Here is a 22,242-nt window from a genome sequence, read left to right on the forward strand (position 1 = left end):
AATGTAAATAAAAACACACTTGTAAAACCACAGCTTAAAACGAGTAAAGATCCTTTTATCTCAAAGGGTCCTAAAACTCTTCTTGCAAGGTAACCAGGACGTCTCGATAAACTCCTTTCTCAAGAGGTATTGGGTTTACCTCTTCCAACCTGTGATCTTGCAGAAGCTGATAGAATCCAAGCAAACTACTCACTGAGCTCAGCACAAGATTGTTCATTACCTAGAACCCAACCTTCTTCTCTATTAGGATTATTGGCCCTGAAGAAGCTCTTTGAACGAAAAACATGAAGGTCTTAATGAATGCAACCTGAAGATCTATGATTTTATAATAAATTGTTACTGAAACAATTTCCTAATCATTGACTAATTTAAACCAGCCAAAGTACACTAGGATAGGAACACAGATTGATGTTAACAAAAAACTGTGTGGTGATGATAAGAGCTGTAAGGAGGGATGGGGTGCATTGGAGTAAGGGTAACTGCAACAGAAAACCTGGGTACCCACACAAAAGAGGCCATGCTGCAGAGGCCCCCCAGGAAATCTACAGAATTCCACGTAGGCCAGTCCAGCCACATGCCCAAAACAATAACTTGGTTTGCATGCAACTTACTGTGATTTTTCCTGGTTTCTTCCAGTCCTCTTGGCATCACAACATGGCCCCAGTTGTAAGTCTGGGACACATAGGCAGCAAGCTGTCAATCTCTGATCACACAATCTCTTTTCTGAATAGCACTAACAGCGAATACATAGATCCCCAGTGGTTCTGAGACAGACCACTAACCCCATTGGCACACTCTGGCTGCAATTGTTCTGCTTCTTTTAGGCAGCCACACAGACTTTCTACTACTTGCAGACAAGGCAATGTATCTCTACTTCCCCCTTCTGCATATGCGTTGCAGATTCTTAAATTGAATTGTCATGAGGCTGGCCTCAAAGGCGCCGCCACCCTTATCTTTCCGTATTGTGTATGCTGCTCCGAGCAGTAAGTAGTGTGAATGGGTGCAGAGAAAGCGTGCCTGTAGTGTACTTCTTCATGTAAGCACAATTACCTGCACCTGCGTGCCACATGCTCGTCTGACACTGTTAATGAGGAACAGAAGTCGGCCATTTAAGAGGGAGCCAGTGCACTGCGGATCCGCCAGGTGTAGGGAGGTGAGATGGATTCCATCAGTGAAGAGCAGGCATCGCGAGAGGGACACTAGGCTCGTGCTGCCTACGCAAGCCATGCGAAAGTCTGAAAAAAAAAAAACAGGTATGATGTTAGCCAAAGAGATCAGTATCTAGGGACTGCTGGAAAATCATCAACAAGCTCAACTACCACGGAAGAAAAGGCATGGACAAGACAACGGAAAAGTGTGAGTGAGACATTGGAAATCTATTCAGTCATTCGTCACTTAAGGCAAACAGCTCTTCCTTTTTTAAACGTTTCCATATCAAGCTAAAGGGAATACCCCGGACTCTGGGCAAACACCTAACATGAATAATTGAAAGTGTTTCAGAATATTGTCATCAAAGAAAGCAGGAAATCCATGACTCTCCTTTTCAAAAGGAATTGTTGGAACACACTGGGCCTCATTCCGTGGCAGGCGGTCACCCCAAGGTGACACCAGCGCGTTGCTGCCAACCCGGAAACACGTAAAACAACGCCTTACTTCCTGGTGCCACCGGGACATTACAAGTCCGAGCGGCGCGGGAAGACAGGCGGCGGGTTTGGTATCTCCCCATTCCCGGAAGCACTGGCACCATTGCTAACAGTGCCGGTGCTTCCTTGAAAAGTCTGCCTGCAGGGGCCGTTGCACCCAGCAGGTCTAACGCTGCTGGGCGAAATGGCCCCTGCATGCAGATTTGTAGTGTGGCGGTCCTGAAACAAGGGTGCCGGTAAGCCTACTGGCACCCTTATTTCCGGACCACCACACTTGAAATGAGGCCCACTGACTAACCATCTGAGGAAGGGATGTACACAGGAGAGCAAGTGCTCAGAGAAGCCAAAGTGAGGTGAAATGACTACTGCTCTGCAGCAGTGTAAAAATAAAATCACCCTATTAAAAACCCTCACAACCCATCCCTGTAAACAAATGCATAGACTGTCTTTCATTCCCTGTCAGGAGGGAGGACATGGCCTTCAATGGTCTGCAAGCCCGAGCTAAGGCATGCCCGAGCTAAAGCAGGCCCGAGCGAAGCTCAATTGAAAAATTGAAAGAAAAGATGGCCGCAGCCATATGGCAAAGGGACAAAGTGCCTTTTCCATGTCTTTGGCGAGACCAGATGGGAGGAGCTCTGGAACCGGAGTGCAAAGATTCTGTCCCACAGGTAAGTGGAGGGCGTGGGAGGGCAACAGGGAGAGGATCTTGGTTGCCTCCCTGCAATGAAAAAAAGGGAGAAGAAAAGCACCACGCAGGAAAAGGGCCTCGGGTGACTTGAACAGTGGCAGGGATTGTGTATTTTCGCTCGCTGTTCCAGCCACCCGATTGGCTGAGTGCCCTCCCCTGGGTGCAGATATGAGGTATGCAGTGTTGTTTTAATTGTCACCAGGTCTCTTAAAAACAGGTCAAAGGGACAGAACAACTACATATACCTTATTATCTAATTCTTTGGGCTAGACATTACTGATTCAGGCTTCTGGGTGCTTTTAGTGTGGTCGAGCCTGCATCAAAATAGTTGATCTGGTTTGACATGAAGCAAACCTGGTGCACTTGAACAAGTGGCAATTGGTTTCACTCTGAGGAAGTTTGTAAACAAACAATGTATAGATCCTTCTAGTTTGACAACTTGAAGGTGCCTCATTGCAGTGATTCAATCAACTGTAGCAGCAAGCCTTTTCCATGCAGACCAATGATGCAATGTGGTTAGAGAGCAGCAATGACTTTTTGACTTGAGGAAGCTGGAAACTGCCTGACAATATCGGGTCTATGTCTCAAGGCAGATCATAGCAGTTTGAAAACTATACAACGTCTAAGGAGTGCCTGATGTGTAGTGTAATTTCTGAGAAATGACTCGATAGGAGCAAAAGACCACAAAAGTGGTTTGAAGTGGTAACCGAGCCAGAGGCTGCTTATTTTGGTTATGGGGTGCCGACCGAGTGTCTCAGTATATAAGGTCAAACTCTTCTTCCCTTCCCGGCCAGCAAGGTTGCCAGAGAACACTTGCAGGTGTGCTATTTCCAGTAGGCAGGCTTTGTCCCAGAGTAAGTCACTCAAATTTGAGTGGCTGACGGAAGGCCTTGCTCCCTCCATAGAAGTTCTTATCTTCACCCCATGGAAGGGGACTTTGGCCAGACTTTACACCAATAAGGTTCAAGTGAAATCCTTCTTCGTCTTCAGTCTAAAGATGATTTAATTAATGGTGGGGTCTTACCTCCTTATAAAGGGATTTAGTGACAGAGGATTTGTCCACTTTAAGCCTCCTGTAAGGTGCCAAACCTTGCTGTTTTGCCAGCTGCTGTCAGCCCCCCTGAGTGCTTTATCTGCTAGAAGTTGGAATGGCGTACAAGCAGTGTGTGTAGCATAGGAATTTCAAAGATGGTGAAACTATTCTCCTGAATGCAACTTCTCTCCTGGTTCACGCTAACATACTAAACTCCTCTCCCCCGTCTGCCTTAATCACAACAATCCAGTCCTTACTCCCCTGTAATGATATTCCTATGGTGCTGCAGCACTCCGCTTTGAAGTAGTCAACTACCACCCTCCGGGGGCATGTCCTTTCCTTTCCTCTTCGGAAGTTGTGAAGGTTTGCAGAGAGAACAAAGGGGCAACCAGGGCTGGGATCCTCCGCTGTGGGGTGAGAAGTACCATAGACAGTAATTCACAAAGGCTCTACTATTTGCAGTAGTCTTGTGAGAATGTATGTCATTTCTGCGACCCCCAGAAGTCTGACAGCCGAAAATGGCAACTTTTTTTTCCAAGCCTCTTTACACCATATATATATGAAGAGGAAGACCCCCGCAGACCCCTCATACTTATATCATATCTCATACCCCCCTCCCACATATGTATGTGGTGTAAAGTCAGAATTCTCAGCAGTTGGAGTTCTGGAGGCGACATTTGTGTATATTTCCGTCACATGAAACCAGTTGTATAAACATATATCAAATACGCTTGAATCTCCCCACAGGTGACTAGATCAACCAGATATAGTTCATGTTCATATTTAAATAAACTGTATCCTGGCCATGGGGATACATGGGTATATATCATTTGTGTCAAGGGAACCTGTTTTTAAAGTCAGCCTATGGCTGAAATTAGACTTTTCGAGCATGCTGATTGTCAGAATTGACCACCTTACTCTGTAGGTGCCATGTTGTCAAACTACATGGTGGCTGCTGGGATATCAGTAGACAGGGCACAGCAAAGAAATGCCATCAACTATGCTTTCGACTAGGGACGTCATTTCACCAAAAGGCCAGGGGTAGTGGAAGTGTCATCACATGACCCTTGACCATTGATGACATCACAGGAAGTGATGTCATTTGACCCCACCCCAAAGTGACATCATGGAAAGAGATGGAACACAACCTTTTTACCTTTTTGGAAGTGGCATCACATAGCATTGTTCCTAAGTACACAATGAAAAATATGGTTACAACATCACTGTAACGTGATATACATTTCATACAAGAATGGATCACCATGTTTATCGGCAGAAAAAAAACATGCTATACATGCAACTTGTGAAAAGCAAAATACATAGTCCGAAATGGGAGCTTATTCTACTCTAAATGCTTTTTGGAGGATTTTGTCTGCATTCTGATTTGAGGTGTTTCAGAACAGACTAAATCAGTGACTCATCCCCTGAAGTGTGCCTGAAATAAACCTTTAGTGAGTCTAGCAATTATTGTATAGAATTCCAGAAAGACAAATGATTTGTTATTCCTATTCTTTCTAATTTAGGGTCACTGCTCAAAGTGTTGTACTTGTGGAAACACTTTTTTTTTTAAGAAGCCTGAACAAGAAAGCCAGCAGCCACTCAAGAAAAACAGAGCCACATGGCATTGGCCACAGCCCAGGAGCATCAATTTGTAAAAATAAAAGAAAACACATTTTTTTTTTAACATTTTTTTTTTTTATGAGTAGCACGGGAGACCCCAGGGGTAGCAGGGAGATTCAGGGGTCGCAAGTGTGACTCCTGGTGACCCCTAAATGACATCCCTGCTTATATATCTGCATTCAAACGATCAACTAGGCCAGAAAGTGCAGTTCTATCCCTCAACAGATTGTAATTATAAAGAACATGCAAATGACTTATTATAGAACAGACCCCTTTCTCGACCATAGGCTGGGTTCTGCTGCACAAGTAGATATTTAATTTTTTCTGCCAATTTATTAAGTTGATCTGGACCATTCTGGACAGCAGCCAGAGTAGAAACCCTTTGCTAGTGTTGGAGATAAATTGATATTTGTTACCATGCTATAATTTCAAGTACACGTTATTTTCAGTATCAGGTATTAAATCTCCCCATACATAATGTCCACATACATAATGTTGCCGGAAAAAGCCATTGGCGACATTATATATGGTGACATTATGTATGGAGACGATTTGAGGGGATGTCCCCTGCTCCCCTTGTAAAGAAATAAAATATTTCAGGGGTTGTGGCCGTGTCCCCCTCCTGTTCAATGTAATAATGTCTCCGCAAAAAACTGCAGAATTTTTGTGGGGACATTATGACATGAAATCTTATTTTCTGCATCTTCAGACTTCCACGAGCTCCGGATCTGCCATTTCCCTGCTTTCTGGTGTTACTGCTGCCAAGGATGGGGTTAAATGATTAGCAGAAACACCATTCAGTTTGGAAGGAGGACACTTAAAATGGAAATTTATCTTCCTACTTGTTCTACTGGGATTTAGATATCCGGGCTTGGATGAGCAGCCAACATGTCCAATTTCTAGAACAACGGTTTCTGGCTAGCAAAGATAGCTGACTGCATTGATGGCTTGGGCCAACACTCCTCACTTTGGAGACATTTCTCCTTCTTATCCATATAAAAGGGGAATACTTAGCAGATAATCATGCTTGCCCTAATATGTGCTAGCCAATCAAACTCAAGGGCAACCAAGGGCCTTCAGGTAATGAGACTCGTGCACTTCTCAATATGGTTGAGTTTGAGGGTTGTTTTGTGTAGCTGCACCTAACAGGTAAATGACCCTGTCTAAAGCCATTGTATACATTATGATAGAACAGACATCATCACATTTCTGAACAACAGTCTGTTTTTATTAGCAATACTCCCCACCCCCGTTCAGTGCAATGTACCCTTTATTTTATTTCCAGTTTAAGACTAGAGCAGGTGGTTATTTTCAAATCTGAAATAACCAGCCTCATACTAACTTACCTGTTGACTTAAGTGTTGGGATCACCTCTCTTTCATCCAGAAGCCACACTATTCTTGGTGCTCAATGCTCATATTCAATTTAGTTTACAGGTCAGACCGAAGAGATAGCTATGTTTGCAGTATGTTACATACAACTGGTCCCACTCACTCGCTCTGACCAATGGCAGGCAAATTACAAATTCTAATGCTTTCACATATGTATAACGCAGGGTGATTTATGGCATTTCATTACAGTCTTACCAAAGTTGTCCTTCTGCTGGCCATCATACTCTTCGAAGCAGAAGCACCCGAATTCCCCATTGCGTTCACCACACCATTCCCTATCTGTGCACGCCAATGATTCGCAAGGATCCTCCTCCGCTGTGAAAATGTACAAGATTATACAACGGATCATTGTGTGTTTCATTCAGTGAACATTGCTCCTGGACGAAAGAGAGCTAATGAAAAGGTAGGTACAGCTGCTGGAATAGTAACAGAAAGGATGGATGGATGGATGGATGGATGGATGGATGGATGGATGGATGGATGGATGGATGGGCGTATTAAACCATCGTCTTGTCTCTAGAAGAGTCCCCCAGTGAAAATCGATTCTAAGGAAAGAAGCATGGCCAATGAACATTTTCCTCTCCCCTTTTGAGCACAACATTGCCTCCCTCAAATGAAAGGAAATGCATTCAAGGGTGGAATTAACACTAAATGCGAATAACGCCATCACCCAGAGAGACAAACATGTAAAGGCCCATGAAGGATTATAATGTTGTCCATGCAGATACGCCAACGGCTGGGAAAAACAATACACACTCCCATGTAATTTCTTGAACTGAAGTATTATGATGATTGATTGGGTCGGAAGATTGTAGACTTTCTGAGAGTGTAGATGAAGGAAAACTGCAAATGTAATAATAATACATAGCGAGAAAGTTACTCTGCCCACAGGCATCATTCCTTCTCGTCTTGTGAAAAATGAGTAAAGCAATCAACCCTGCATCGGGGGCCTACCAGGGCTGGTAACAGGCTGCCAACCCCAGATTAGACAGGACAGAGTAAAGCGAGGGCCTCAGCGAGGGCTCAGGACCATTACCAGCCCTGGTGCGCCCCTGAACAAAGGCCTTATAGCTATTCACACACCAGGCTTTCATCCAGGGTGTGGTTATTGTTATTGTTTTTAATGTATTATTTGTTTTTATATGGGAGACAGGCTCGGCGCACATTGGACAAGCCCAATCTCGTGAAATAAAACAAGAGTGCCCTTTTTCCAGCGATGAGTCCCATTTCTATATCTATGGCAGGTGCCGAGGACAGGATGTGAATGATAGTATATTTTCCCCACAAATAGTACCTTTGCAGTGTTTCTCTGAGCATAAATGTCTTCTGTGTGTAAATGATGTTATATGACGCCCACTCCAATCCATTGTATTGCAAACAATCCACAATTTACTCAGGGAGGGAGACTCATGGCACTAGAATTTGTGTTATTATATATAAAACATTAGAATGTATAGTAAAAGTAAGAACACAAGAATAGATAATGCAAGAGTGTAAAAGTAAAAAAAGAAGCAATGAGTGGTTCTGCCACTGTAACATCCCTCCTGCCGCAACACAACTAAATATTTGGCGAAACGGACACAGGAAAATTGTGAGCCTTTGCAGATTATTGAACAACCTTTGTGGTAACTTGCGCAATTACATTTGCATTGGGTTATTATTGAAATTATTTTGCACATTGTGAGAATTACTGATATATACAAACTCAATGATTTTTATTTCGTGCTTCATTAGCATAGAAAGTTTTGACTTTGTGAAATCTAGGGCGAAACGTGTTGGTTAATCAGTTGTTAACACTGTATGCAGCAAATGCACATATATTTTATTTGATCTCAAGAAGGAAAAAACACTGGTAAATTATATTATAAGTCACTTTGAATAGATAAGAACTTACAAAACGAATGTAATGCAGCCAGGAGAAACAAATGATAAATTATGATCACATTGGATTGTATATTTACAATTGTTCTTTTATAACGGGCTTAATACCAGCAAGTGGTGGGATTCAAACCTGTGTTGCACTGCGTTGTCTTGCTTCCAGGACAAACGCGTTGCCACTGAGATATCCTTTCTCCACACTAATGCATTCAGCAATGTCCTGCATTGTATTTTGATTGAACAATCATTAGTAATTCTCATTTAGATATCTCCAGTGCAGAAAGGATGATCACTCACGCATGATGCACATGAATAAATACATTCACGGAATGATAGTGTAGTAAGCCCATATTTACATAGTGAGCATTTTGGTATCCACATCTCTACCATCATGGCCAAGGTTTTGGCGTCAATTAAATAAGGGACCACTAAGAAATAGTTCCTGAACAGGGTTAACAAAATTGTTGTATGAAGTGGCAACCAACGTGTGGTGGAGTACGTATTCTCCCCCACCCTATAATTGTCAGAAGACTGTGCCCAATTGCCTTCAAAATGTAAAATTGAATGTTTCTGCAAATATTTACCCCCTCTTATAGTTTTATCTATGCTTTTAATATTATGTATAAATATATCAGTGAAAAAACCTTGTTAAAGGGATGTTATGGTTACAAGTCCCCAGAAATTCACCAGTTATGGTAACTTAAGACACCATTACTCGCGCCACCACCATACACTGCTAAGACTAACACCCAGGACATAGATGACATCACGTATATCATTGATGACATCACTGAAGACATCACATGTCAAATTAATTCTGCTGAAAAGTCTCTACAAGTCTCTTTCATAGGTTTTTACCAGACCCCCCCTTAATTTGCCACAAGTTCATTATATAAATCTACTCACCCCCAATGTACCAGCTGTAGTGTTTATGGACAGTACGAAAGTCCACGGACACCAGGTTGCATCAACAAAACCCAGAAGCACTGGGGACAAAAGAAAATGTTCTACCCTTCAAACCAAAAAACACATATACATAAAACAAGATTACTGATATTTACTACACCCAAAATTACCTTTTTATACTAGTCAAGATTTCAAAATGTAAAAAGTATTTCTTCATTTGCCACATAATATTATGGAATGCACCAAGCACAAATCATAACTATACACCTCGTATTATCCATTTAGTACAACTCTTCATACAGACTTAGATACAACAGGAGCTCACAGCAAAACAACCTCTTAACAAATAGTAAGTACACAGCATGTATTTCTCCATTAATACCATTCATTATGTAAACATTTCTCCTAAGCAAATATCACCAGTTCTTATTTTGACAGAAATGGGAAACACACTTGAGTGGCTAGAAGAAAATATTGCCAAAGAAGAAATGAGTGAAGATAACATTTCTAATGGTAAACAATACATCTTTCAATATAAACAAATAATATAATTTATAGAGAGCTCATTCAAATAATAATTTCTTCTTTTCTTACATATATACATACATAGTACATAGTTTACATGAAGCAACTCCACCACAGTTTAATTATGGAGACTCCCAGCAATAAGAAATACAATCCCAAACCCAACTCTACAGAATTAAATAATGATCTTGTCTTCAAAATTGGATGAACTTAGCAATGACTTTAAAGAACTTTTAAATTATGTTAAAAATTAGAAATGTTGATTATCACTGTCCTACTTGTACCTGTCCCCCTTGCCCTCAACAATCACCCCAATCAAATTCACAAAACATAAATCAAAGACGGTTTGATTAAATTTCTCTCCCTCCCACCCCATAGGATGACTTTATTGAAATTCCAAACGCTCACATTTATTTTTCCCATTCTGATACCCCATCCCTTTCATAAATAAATTGATGTTTTCTACTATAGATATCTTGTATATTATTGTGTATTACATTCTTCTTTTAAAAAATAAAACAATAGTCCACAGACATCACAACTGTTTGGAGGGTCTGTTCACCCAATGGGGTGTCTACAAACATTGCACCTTGTCCACACATGTCTGGTGTCACATGACACACTTTTACAGAGAGCCTGTTTGCAGATATCCACCTGCATGTGCCCACCGCCTCCCACCCGCCAATGTTGGCAGACACCCAACAACACTGTGGACGTCCCCAGAAATCATCATGTGACCGCGCCCGTGCAGCGTTCCGACATATCCATGGATATGACAGCAGATAGTTTGAAACAGCATTTTTGGCCAATCCACAATGTTTCAATTTAAAACGTACCCTTCCTTGGCTACTAGACCCATTCTTAGTTGATCTTTCAACTTTCTAAAACTTTTCATGGCATATTTTTGACTCTATAGTCTGCGAACAGTTGCGCGGTCCACGGCCGGTTCCTCTGAAGGGACCCACCCATTACTTTTAGTAATTCTCAATCTGGCAGACCAGGAGAGAGCATACTTTGGGAGCTACGTCCAGGAGACTTCCAAGTGACTTAGAATGGCATCTGTCATGGCCATCCCACCTTCCCAGGGGCCACCACCACCATCAACACATGAAATCCGTGGACAGGGAAACAGGCAAAATGATGCAGAGGAGGATGACGAGGAACGGGAAGATGAGGTAGAGGAAGTTCCTACCTCCAGCACCCAGAGAAAGTCATGCGTAATGTAAATGTAATTGTAGTGTTTATTTATAAAGCACCGATACACAGGCAAGTGTTTCAAAGCGCTCAAGAGGGTGGGAACACAGGGAAAAACAACAGTCGCTCAGAGCCCTTGAATTTCTGAGACATTAACGGTCTGCACAGCAGAGTAAGTGAATATGATACATCTAACGGCGATTCTGCCGTTTTTCCAAATGCACATTTGGGGGTGAAGACAAGGGAGAACAAACAGAACGATCTTCAGGTTGATATGTGCCCTGCATCTGCCCTGGCTGTTGCTTGTCCTGTGCATAATACTTGTCCCGCTCTCCTTGGTAGGGCTGCTGGCCCTGCCCTCCGCAGTTCTGCTGCTTTCCCCTGTATTGATACAAACTTTAAATATGTCCTGTCTGTCCACAGGTCCCGCACTGTGACGGCTCTCTCCCTTGCCCCTGCAAACCCCCTGAGAAATCCCCTGGGTTCTGCTTCATCTGCTGCCCATATCCTCAAAACCCCCATGGGAAACCCCCTTGGCTGTGATGCATGTGTGGCCCGAAGCCACATCCTCTCTGTTGTCCTCCCCTTCCTCAAAACCCTTGTTGTGGGCTGCCCGCCCCATGTACCCTCCTCCCATGGGCGGTACAAACTGCTGTGGGTGTGGCTGTTGCTTTGGCTGCTGTGCTTGTGGGGTGGGGATGGTTATGACCGCCCATTCCATCTCATACTTCGATAATTTTCTCTCTACTAGTTTCGCTTTATCTGCCTTCCTGTCCTCTTCCTTTTTCTTAACCTTCTCCTGCCAGAACCTACAATGGTTAACTGTTATGAGCTGTATTTCTGGCCATCCCTTCCCTTCCATCCATACTAAATTCCTTAAGCTCTTCTGAACCGGCTCTGGTAGCCCCTGCACTAGTATGTGATAAAATATTGCTACCCTTTTGTCCCAAGGTTCTCGAGTTTCAAGTTGCCAAAACTCTTGAATCTCCTGAATGTACTGCCCAGTGTCTTCTACTTTCCCCATTTTCCATGACGTAATCACCCCAATGCCTGACGTGTCTGGGAATTGGGTCTTTAATGCTTGCCATACTGCTGCCCTGCAATTTGCAAATGGTGAACCGTCATGTGCTGTGTTTTGTTTCATCGCCCCTGGGAACCCCGCCCTTTCCCAAACGCCATCAGCTGCATCTCCTAGGATTGATACCAGAAGTCCCTTTACATCTCCCACTGCTAGACTATACCAGCTGTCATTTTCTCAATCTCATACATCTACTTCCCAGCCCCTGCGCTCAATGATGGTAACCTACACTTCACGTTCTCCTTGTCAGTGTGCATCCATGGTACATACTGAGGTCCTACCCCCTCTTTCTAATAAGGGCATCTGAGTGTATGCTGTCTCCTCCTCATGCGTCCTTCTAGTCAATCTGACCTGGCTGTCCTCCCTCTTGTTCTCAATGCATGCACAGACATCTATCGGCACCATTATGGGTGCTCTCTTGCTGTCATCATAAGTTTTCATCATCCTTCGCCTGGAATAAGCCATTGTGGTCGCCCCTTTCCTTCGTCATGGGAGGTCTCTAAGACTATCAATATATGTGGTGGTGTCCTGTTGAGTGTTGAAGTCGGCTGTCAGTCGTGTGTGCTCATTTGAGCTGCCCCCTCCTTCTCCACCTGTGTGCGTCCTAAATGCCCATGTCGCTCGCTTGTTTGTCCCCACCCCTATTGACTGGGGCTCCAACTGATCCCCCTTCTCATCCCCACTGTTCCTGTCCTCATTGTCAGAATCTCTGTCCATATGACTACAGAAATCATCTGCAAAACTCAATCTCCTCCATGTAAATTTTGTATTGGTTTTCATGCTGAGGTCGATGTATCTCAAGTCATATCTGCTTCCTCCTCCCCAAGCCCTTAGGCCTGCTCCCTCCTTGTCTATCATGCTCCTTCCTCTTGAGCTGGTGCTGTGTAGTTCTGTTTGTCTGTCCTCCCCTAGTCTATCGCCTCCCCTGTCTGGGGCTACTTGTGTCTTTACCACCATTATTGCTCGCTCGTCCTCTTCTCCGCGGGCTCTCTCCCTCAATATTCTATCTAGCTGCAACTTCCTCTTCTCCCACTCTGCTAACCTTCATGTTTCCTTCCCTGCTGCCTCTCTTCGTATTTCTATATTTTCTAGCTCCCTTTCCTTTTTCTCCCTCGTCTCTCATTCCGTTCTCTTCCTTTCCTTAAGATCTCTTGCGATCCTTTCTTCCCGCTCCCTTTTCATGCAGTAATTCTCCTCTTCCTTCCTTCTCTCCTTGTCCTCCATTTCCAACTTCTCCTCTCTCCTTCTCTCCCTGTCCTTGCTCTCTAATCTCACCTCCCTATCTTTTTCCCTCCTATATTCCTCGTCCATTATCCCAGCCCAGTCTGCAGCTTTGCTGCTTCTCTTCAAATCCTCCATTGCCTTTCTCCCCTCCTCTGCCACTCCTTTTATTTTCTCTTGAAGTTTCAAGGGTACCTGTGTCACTATCCATTTGTTTGTGGTTATGCCCTGGAGCCTCTCCTACGTGCCCTGCTTTGCCTCACTGCTTACCTCTGGGTCAATAGCTGGCTGCACTGCACCTTTCGGCTTATCCTCCTGTGTGTACGGTGGTGCCTTATATGTCGGATTTGAGTACCCATCTGCTGCCCTTAATTCCCACATTGGTTACATCCCCCTCCTGAAACATGGGCCATATCTCGAATATAGCCATGCGCTTGGTCAGCTTCTTCCAATTATAGGCACCCTGTATGTGTGTCACTAGTGATCACTGCATGTCTTTGGAGAAACTTCCACATGGTGGCCATGGTTTGGTTAAATTCCCCCCTGTACTTTTGGACTATTCGATGATATATTTGGACATTTTCTCTTGATAAGGTGGTAATGTTTTACACAAGTGCTGAAGGGGTGTGTGTCCCCGCATTTTCCCTGATACATTATTCAGTACCCTTACCTGACCTTGAGTCGAGAATTTTGATAGTCTGCTGCTAAGGGAGAAATGCGCAATATAGTAACAATACTTTTCAGTTTCTACGAGCCCCTCTGGCTCCACAATTTAACAGGCATGCTCTGGGCACCGTCCCTCCTTCACACTCATCACCTCCTCAGGCACACCCACAATCTTGCGGATGTGCCTTCCGCGCACTGCCGCTGGTTCACCTCATCTGCCAATCCCAAGTTTCCCATGCTGGCTCCTCACCTTCTCAAGCTCCCTGTGTCCTATGAGCAACCCTAAGGGTGACGTCACCAGCTCTAGACAAGGTAGTACATAAACAGATACCACATGCACACCATAGTAGCCTGTTACTCCCAACACATACAAAGACCCAACATCCAGGGTTCCAGGCAGAGTATACCAATATTCTCTTGTGATAGAATTGCACCTGCTTTGTCACCTAGCATGAAAAATGTCTCACTACAGGAGACTTAACCAGTAAACTCACCTTCCGCAAACTAGGCCAGCTCCCTTGCCTCATGAGAATACCGTCATCTATGACCCAAGCTAAAATGCTCAAGCCACAGGAATACCGTTATTTACATATCTTCTTTCATCCAAGCCCTCAAATCAATAGTCTAGGTTATTCACCAGAACCTTTTACCTGTAAGGCCAAATGTGCCCTAAGTATAGAAAAAGGCCTTATACCTCTGTTCCTGTTCCTTTTACTTTGTCAATGCTAAATAATATTTTGACAATACTCAACGTTACTAAACAATACTTCACAATACTGAATATCCTCCCACACCCACAGTTATCATTAGACTGGGTCAATAATTACACTCTGAGGTCTGCTGCTGCGGCTCAGCTGCCGACTCAAGGTGCTCACCTCCCTGTTCTGGTCTGCCTGGACAACTCACTGACTTTGGGCAGGATGATTTCCAAGGGGCTCCTGACAGCCCTTAAACAGTCACACGTTTTCCCGTCTTCTCAAAATATGTGAGGGTCCTGCAGCCTCTCAGGTTCAGCAGCGAAGGAGACGACCTGATGCCAGGCTCACGCAGCAAACAATCATCTCTGATGTCAACTTGTTGGGGACGGACCCCCGGGTATGCCAGAGGGACACTGAAAGTCTGCGGACTTGGAGAGACCAACTCCCTCCTTCCCAGATACAGGGAGGACTCAGTCGACGGCAAGTTCAAACTGGTTTATACAGGCAAAATCAACAGGGATCAGCACAGGAACAGAGAAAATCTATGCATATCTTGCTTTTCCTCGGCTTGCAGGCTCGTTTTACACCCTGATTACGTCAGAACGATGTCACAACCTGGGCCCTTCTACAGAAAGCCTATTCTACAACACAATTGGGTATTGAGTATTATACCACCTATAGTGGACTACATAGATGTTATTCTACTGGCTCTCACATGTCAGAAGGCTGGCCTGGTCCACCCCCAAGTTACTATCTATAACAATGTTGCAGTGTGGTTGGCTTACCATTGGTTCTTGCCAATTGCTACTCACTCCTGGGGTACTAAACTGTGATTGGCTAGAGCTGACTTTCCCCAGGCCTGGAATCTGCAAGAGTTCTCAGCTTACTGTGTACCTTTTCAAGGTAACAAGAATGGCTATGTGTCTGCATTGTAACTTGTGTACACCACCTTAGCTTATGAGAGTGCTCTCCTAACCAACTCAACTCTAGGGGCACATTGTTGCATATTCGTTTCTGGGAGTCTGAGACCAGCTCTCCTTTACCACCGTTGGTCGCTGTCCATTGTCTGCTTCGGCCAGGTCACATGTTGAGACACCATGGATTTGAGCTGTGGAGCTCTGAATTATGAGGATTTATTGGTCTTTTCTGCAGCTGGTCCCTTTGTCGTCTGTGTATTGGAATGTTATCTGTATCTGTTTGCCTTGGGTGTGGGTCCTGCCTCACACGTCTTGCTCTTTGTCCAGGCTGAATCACCTCAGCTCGTCTCTTGCTTTGAGGCTCAAAGCCTTCTGTAATTTTCCTAAACCTTATAATGCGGTTTTTACAGTGTCCATACCATGCTACATTTCCATATATTAGTCACATGTGGCTCTGTCAGGTCCTGTAGTGGCTCCTGCAGTTCCATAGGGTTAATTGCATGTAAGCATCTGCAAGCTGTGCTCAGGATCTCTTGTCACTTGTGGTTTCTGCGTTGCTGCTCTTGGCTAATGGCAAAAATAATAAAGCAATGACAGTACATATATGTATCGGTCCACTAACTATAGAACTGTATGCTCGTGTTCTTCATGTATTTGATTGTGTGTTTGTTCGAGTCTGTGTTCAAGGTTTCAAGTGTGTGTTTGTGTCACGAAGTGCGGGTGGCATGTGTGCTTCGTGTCTAACGCTGTTATGTCGTGGTGTTTTTAACAATGTCAGCAACATGGCTTCTCGGTACTTAGTTTAGCCTCTCAATTGAAAGGTCAATGATCATGGCCTGTGGCTCTTTGTCCACACTGTGGTAAATTTGCATCGCTCCTGGTCTGTGTTCTGTAGGGCTGGTTGAGGGGGTATGGCTGGCTGAGGGGGTGTCTCTCGACATATTTGTCAATCACGAGACCACTGGGAATCGGTCCAAAATAGAAGATGTGCTTGCAGTATTTCCTGGCCTCTTTCCTTGTCATGAATTTCTAGGTGGGTGAGGGGATGATAGGCTTCCCCATCCCTCGTCACTAAGTTTCAAAACACATCTGCTGAAATACCAGACGAAGTATGTGTCTATTGTCGCAGAACATTTTATAAAAAGAGCAAAATAATTGTAGATTTGGCCCACAAAATAGAGGACAATGAGGAATCCCCATGGTTCCAATTAGCTTTATATCTGATGGTAGAGAATAAATACAAAATAACTGATCCCTCAATAGCTTGCACTTACTGCAATACAAAGCTTGACAATAAACAAATGCCATCATGTGCTATCACTAATAACTAAGAAATCGTCCCACTTCTAAAAGCTCTACAAAAACGTTAACTGAATGAGAGCACTATTATTCAAACAGCACACCCATTTCAAGCTATAAGATGCCTTGAACCGAAAATCGCCAAATTTCCTCCATCTGAGTTGCTAAAAGGCATTTGTGGCAAAGTAGTATATTTGCCATTATATCTTAAAGAAAATGTAGAAGCTCTAGGAGTACAATGGCCAATATAATGTGTACCAACAAAAGACCAAAAGACAGACACATTTAGGAACAACTGGTCGACTTAAACAAAGTTAGACAAGCCCTACAGAAACCACTCAAATAATTCAGGATTCACTGCAAACTGGCCAATTTGAACGTGCAGATCATGTTACTGCAGCCAACATTTTGGACCAGTATACAATTCCCCCACTACACTACAAAGACACCATAGAAGATGCATTAGAAACATATCTAATGTGTCAAGCCAAAGGCACCCCAAAGAGCACATGGAAGATGAGTGTAGAACACATTCTTTTCATCTACTCTTTCCTACACAAAAAGTAGGAAGATATGATGAAAGATCCACACAAATTAGTGCATCAGAATATTGCTCTTTATGAATGTATTCTGAAGACCCAAAATTCAGACAAAATGTTAAATACATTTGGACCTCCTGTTGAAAGTGAACTAGCAACTCTATGTTATCGAGACACACACAAATTAAAAATAGGCTCTCAGTTTTCAAACATATCCGCTATCCAACTGCTTCAAAAGATAAAAGACAAAGGTGATGTTTTGTAGTCAAGTATCACAAATATTGGCGAACATGCGTGGTACAAAAGAGTACTGGTTCTGATGTCACACTGATGTACATTGTATTTTGGAGAACAGAATATCAATCCAGAGAAGCACCACAGATCCACATGCATTTGTGGAAAAAAGATGCTCCTAAAATTGCCCATGATGACACTATTTTACAAATTATTCAAAAATGCATTACCTGTCACATCCCTTCAGAAACCACACATAGTGACCTATGCACACAAATGTTATGGTTCCAAACACATAAGTGTGGCAAATACTGACAATGTCGATATAAAAACTAAAGTAAATAGCTTGATGTCTTCTGTTAGACAGAGTGTAAAAGGGAAATCCCCTAAAATACATACAACATTAAAAGGGATGCATCATTCAAGTACATCAATGATTACAATGCAATCATGGACCTCTTTTGGAATGCAAATATAGACATACAATACATTGCAGACACATTGCACTGCAGTTCCAAGATATGCCACAGCATATCTCTCCAAATCTGGGAAAACAGATCTAAAAGACCTCTGGGATGCTATATCATCTGATAAAACACTGCCACAAAAATTGTACTGCTTCAGTATAAAAATGCTCCCCCATAGAGAATGCAGATATTATGAAGCTGCAGACAATTTAACAGCTACACCCTTATATGGGAAATCTGAAAACATTGCCTGGCTATACCTTGGTCAATCTTCAGCATGAAGTACTAAAATCCTAGCAAGATACAGAAACAATAGCCACAAATAATCCCAACAGCCAGGGCATTTGAAAGAAAATAACTGAATTGACACATAATACCCAAACAGAAGTACTGATTTGGAAAACATGTGCCAGTACGACATAGCTCAAAACTACTCCTACAAAAGCGATATCATGCCAGATGAGACAACAGTCATATATTCAGACCCAATTTGTGAAGTAAACCTAGTAAAACATATCAAGCCCAGTCTAATTAATCATGTAGAGTTGTTGTTTAAATCTCCACAACATAGAGAACTTTATTCCAGGCCCTACTGCAACTTTTTGAACCTTGCAAAACGAAGAATTATTAGCTGATGATGTCTCTTTTGAAGCTGCATTCAATGCAAATGAAAGCAGTGTAACAAATGGCAGTTTTCAACAATACAAAACAAATGTTGGACGATAAACACAAACAAGAGGAAGAAATTGAAGCTCTACTAGATAAAAACACTCCAGAATACAGTCACCCTTCTCATACAGGAAGCCAAGAACCATTTGGAGAACACCTCATTCTAAATGAAGCCGAAATAGCCATGAATGAGGTAGAAGAAACAATGCAGCAATGTAAACAATCTGAAGAAGACTTGTCAGTGCTCAAATCACAGCTACATGTTGAACAACTCACCATTTATCTAGAAGTCAGTGAAGAAATCGAAAATGGTTTAAAACATGAAACTAAAACGTGTAGCTGTAAAAATGATAAACCTCTGCACCTGTATGTAAGTGGTGAAACTGTTTCTGGCAAAGGCTTCTTTTTTAAAATAATCAGGAAATGTCTACAAGACTTAACAAACAACAACAGTTTAGCTGTTGTAACAGCCCCCACAGGTCTTGCTGCCTACAACATAGGAGGTGTAACCTTACACCGACTACTGCGCTTCCAAGTAGAAGACCAAAAGAAATTAGAACACTACAAATTATCAGCAGAAGCTGCTACTGAAGTACGCAGAATTCTGAAAAAATGAAAGTGCTCCTGATAGATGAAGTAGTATGGTTTCCAACCGCATGTTGCCTGTAATTCATCTCAGAATGAAAGAAGTCCTAAAAACTGACGATGAAGAACTGATTGGAGGAAACCACGTTATTGATTTTGGAGACCTCCTTCAGTTAACACCAGTAAAAGGTCAACCTAATTTTAAAACATTAGGACACAAACAATGCCATAACACAATCAGCAGTATTGGAAATGTAAATCTCTGGCAACATTTTTGCTGCAAAGAATGAAGTCAAAACATGCGTCAGTTTGCAGATCTCACCAATGCTAACATTTTAAAAGGCACTAGAACTGGTCTGCTTACTAAAGATGCAACATCCATCTTAAAAACTGGACTAATCCATGAGATATATGGGCAAAACACATCTGCCTCTGATGCCCTGGACCAATTAATTCAACAAAATATGAAATGCATGTCCTCAATGCCAATCCTTGCCAGCTGTATTCAATTCAATGATGTAATGTTGAAAAAAGAAATGCAACCCATAGTCCATATCAGCTCCACAGGCAAACTAGAAGTGGATGACATATAACTCCCTATGTGTCAACAAGCAACAACACGACTAAATAGCTTCGAAAAATGTATCTCCAATACAGCTGGATTAGAAAAAAGTATTAACTCTTTGTCTAAACTGCAGAGTAATTCTAAAATGTAACCTTGACATAGTAAAGTGTTTAGTCAATTTAGCAACTGGTTCAGTTGTTGGCTTCCAAACATATTCACATCACAACAACAATAAGTTGTCAACATCCACTTTGACAAACTTGCAGAAGTTAAAAAAACAGGCTGCACAAGAGCACCTTTCCTTCTTTTCAAAGACATGAACGTATGCAGAGAACAATTCTCTATATTGCATGCGTATGCTGTCACTATTCAAAAATCGCAAGGTCTAACCCTAGATCACATATAAATTGACATTCACAGCATGGTCTTCAAATAAGGTTTGAGTTACATAGCCCTTTCAAAGCTCTGTACACTTAGAGGGTAATTCATAGAATTCAGCGCACAAGTGGCGCACGCGGCTGGCGCACAGTGTGCGCGTGCGAATCCCTGCGCCAGCCGCGTGCGCTAAAATCCATTTCCGCGCACAGCGTATTCATGGATTCCAGCCACCAAAACCACCCGTGGCGCACAGTGGCGCAGCGACCCTGCAGCAGCGCCAGTTACGCCCCCAAGAACGCCTCTCGCGCAGGGAAAAGCCATCAATATACCCAATCCAGCGCAAAGGGCTGTGCTAACCCTGTACCAGCACAGCAAGCGGGCTACGTGTATCACTGGGGTGCGCGGGAAGTACCTCACGCGATTGGCCCCGTGCGAGCAGGGTACGCATATTTCAGGGGTGCGCGGGAAGTTCCACACGCGATTTCATCATGGTACGTGTATTTCAGGGGTGCGCGGGAAGTACCACACGTGAATGGGCCCGTGCAAGCAGGGTACGCATATCTCAGGGGTGCGCGGGAAGTTCCACACGCGATTCCATCAGGGTACGTGTACGTCGTGGTGCGCGTGAAGTTCCACATGCAATATCAGCAGGGTACGTGTATTTCAGGGTGCACGGGAAGTTACACACGCGATTTCCGCAGGGTACGTGTATATCAGGGGTGCGCATGAAGTTCCACACGCGATATCAGCAGGGCACGTGTATTTCAGGGTGCAGGGGAAGTTACACACGCGATTTCTGCAGGGTACGTGTATTTCAGGGGTGCGCGGGAATTTCCACACGCGATTGGGCCCGTGCGAGGAGGGTACGTGTATCTCAGGGGTGCACGGGAAGTTCCACACGCAATTCCATCAGGGTACGTGTATTTCAGGGTGCGGGGGATGTTCCGCACGCGAAATCAGCAGTGTACGTGTATTCCAGGGGTGCGCGGGAAGTCCCACACGCAATTCCATCAGGGTACGTGTATTACAGGGGTGCGCGGGAATTTCCACACGCGACTGGGCCCGTGCGAGCAGGGTACGCGTATCTCAGGGGTGCGTGGGAAGTTCCACACGCGATTCCATCAGGGTACGTGTATTTCGGGGTGCGCGTGAAGTTCAACACGCGATATCAGCAGGGTACGTGTATTTCAGGGTGCAGGGGAAGTTACACACGTGATTTCCGCAGGGTACGTTTATTTCAGGGGTGCGCGTGAAGTTCCACACGCGATATCAACAGGGTACTTGTATTTCAGGGTGCAGGGGAAGTTACACACGCGATTACAGCAGGGTATGTGTATTTCAGGGGTGCGCAGGAATTTCCACACGCGATTGGGCCCGTGCGTGCAGGGTACGCGTATCTCAGGGGTGCGCGGGAAGTTCCACACGCGAGTCCATCAGGGTACGTGTATTACAGGGTGCGGGGGAAGTTTCACATGCAAAATCAGCAGGGTACGTGTATTCCAGGGGTGCGCGGGAAGTCCCACACGCAATTCCATCAGGGTACGTGCATTCCAGGGGTGCGTGGGAAGTGCCACACGCGATTTCAGCAGGGTACGTGTATTACAGGGGTGTGCGGGGAGCACCACACGTGAATTGCACGTGTGGGGCCTCCCAGGTGTTCCCTCTACACCCTCCACGGCCCCTGCAGGTGGCTCACACCACAGGGGCCTACCCTGCACATGTCCTGCAGGCACACCATCCACCATGGCCATGACCCCCAGCCAACCCACATGTCAGCTTGCACTACTGCCCACCAACGCATGTCCCCCTGCACCCGCAGTCACCAGGGGCACCCTCCACCAGGCCCCACCCATGTCTCCCACCACCCCCACCCCCCAGTAGTGCGGGGCACCCACCACCAGGCCCCCACCCATGTCTCCCACCACCCCCACCCCCCAGCCACCAGGGGCAGCCTCCACCAGGCCCCCACCCATGTCTCCCAGCACCCCCACCCCCCAGCACTGTGGGGCACCTGCCAGCAGGCCCCCACCCATGTCCAACTCATGTTC

The 22,242-nt window shown here is 44.3% G+C and overlaps 1 protein-coding gene across 2 annotated transcripts in view; it reads right to left on the reverse strand.

The window, feature by feature from the left end:
* Nucleotides 1-22,242, reverse strand: part of LOC138451498 (alpha-tectorin-like) — a 1,155,342-nt gene that overhangs the window by 78,163 nt on the left and 1,054,937 nt on the right. For both annotated transcript variants that reach the window (XM_069604914.1, XM_069604913.1), the window contains 2 exons: nt 6,571-6,690; nt 1,051-1,235 (listed from right to left, as the gene is read on the reverse strand). In XM_069604914.1, coding sequence (XP_069461015.1) covers nt 1,051-1,235; nt 6,571-6,690 — 305 coding nt within the window. The remainder of the gene's footprint in view (nt 1-1,050; nt 1,236-6,570; nt 6,691-22,242) is intronic.

The sequence above is a fragment of the Ambystoma mexicanum genome, chromosome 1p, assembly GCF_040938575.1.
Source record: "Ambystoma mexicanum isolate Mex_15411 chromosome 1p, UKY_AmexF1_1, whole genome shotgun sequence".
Lineage (NCBI taxonomy): Eukaryota > Metazoa > Chordata > Amphibia > Caudata > Ambystomatidae > Ambystoma > Ambystoma mexicanum.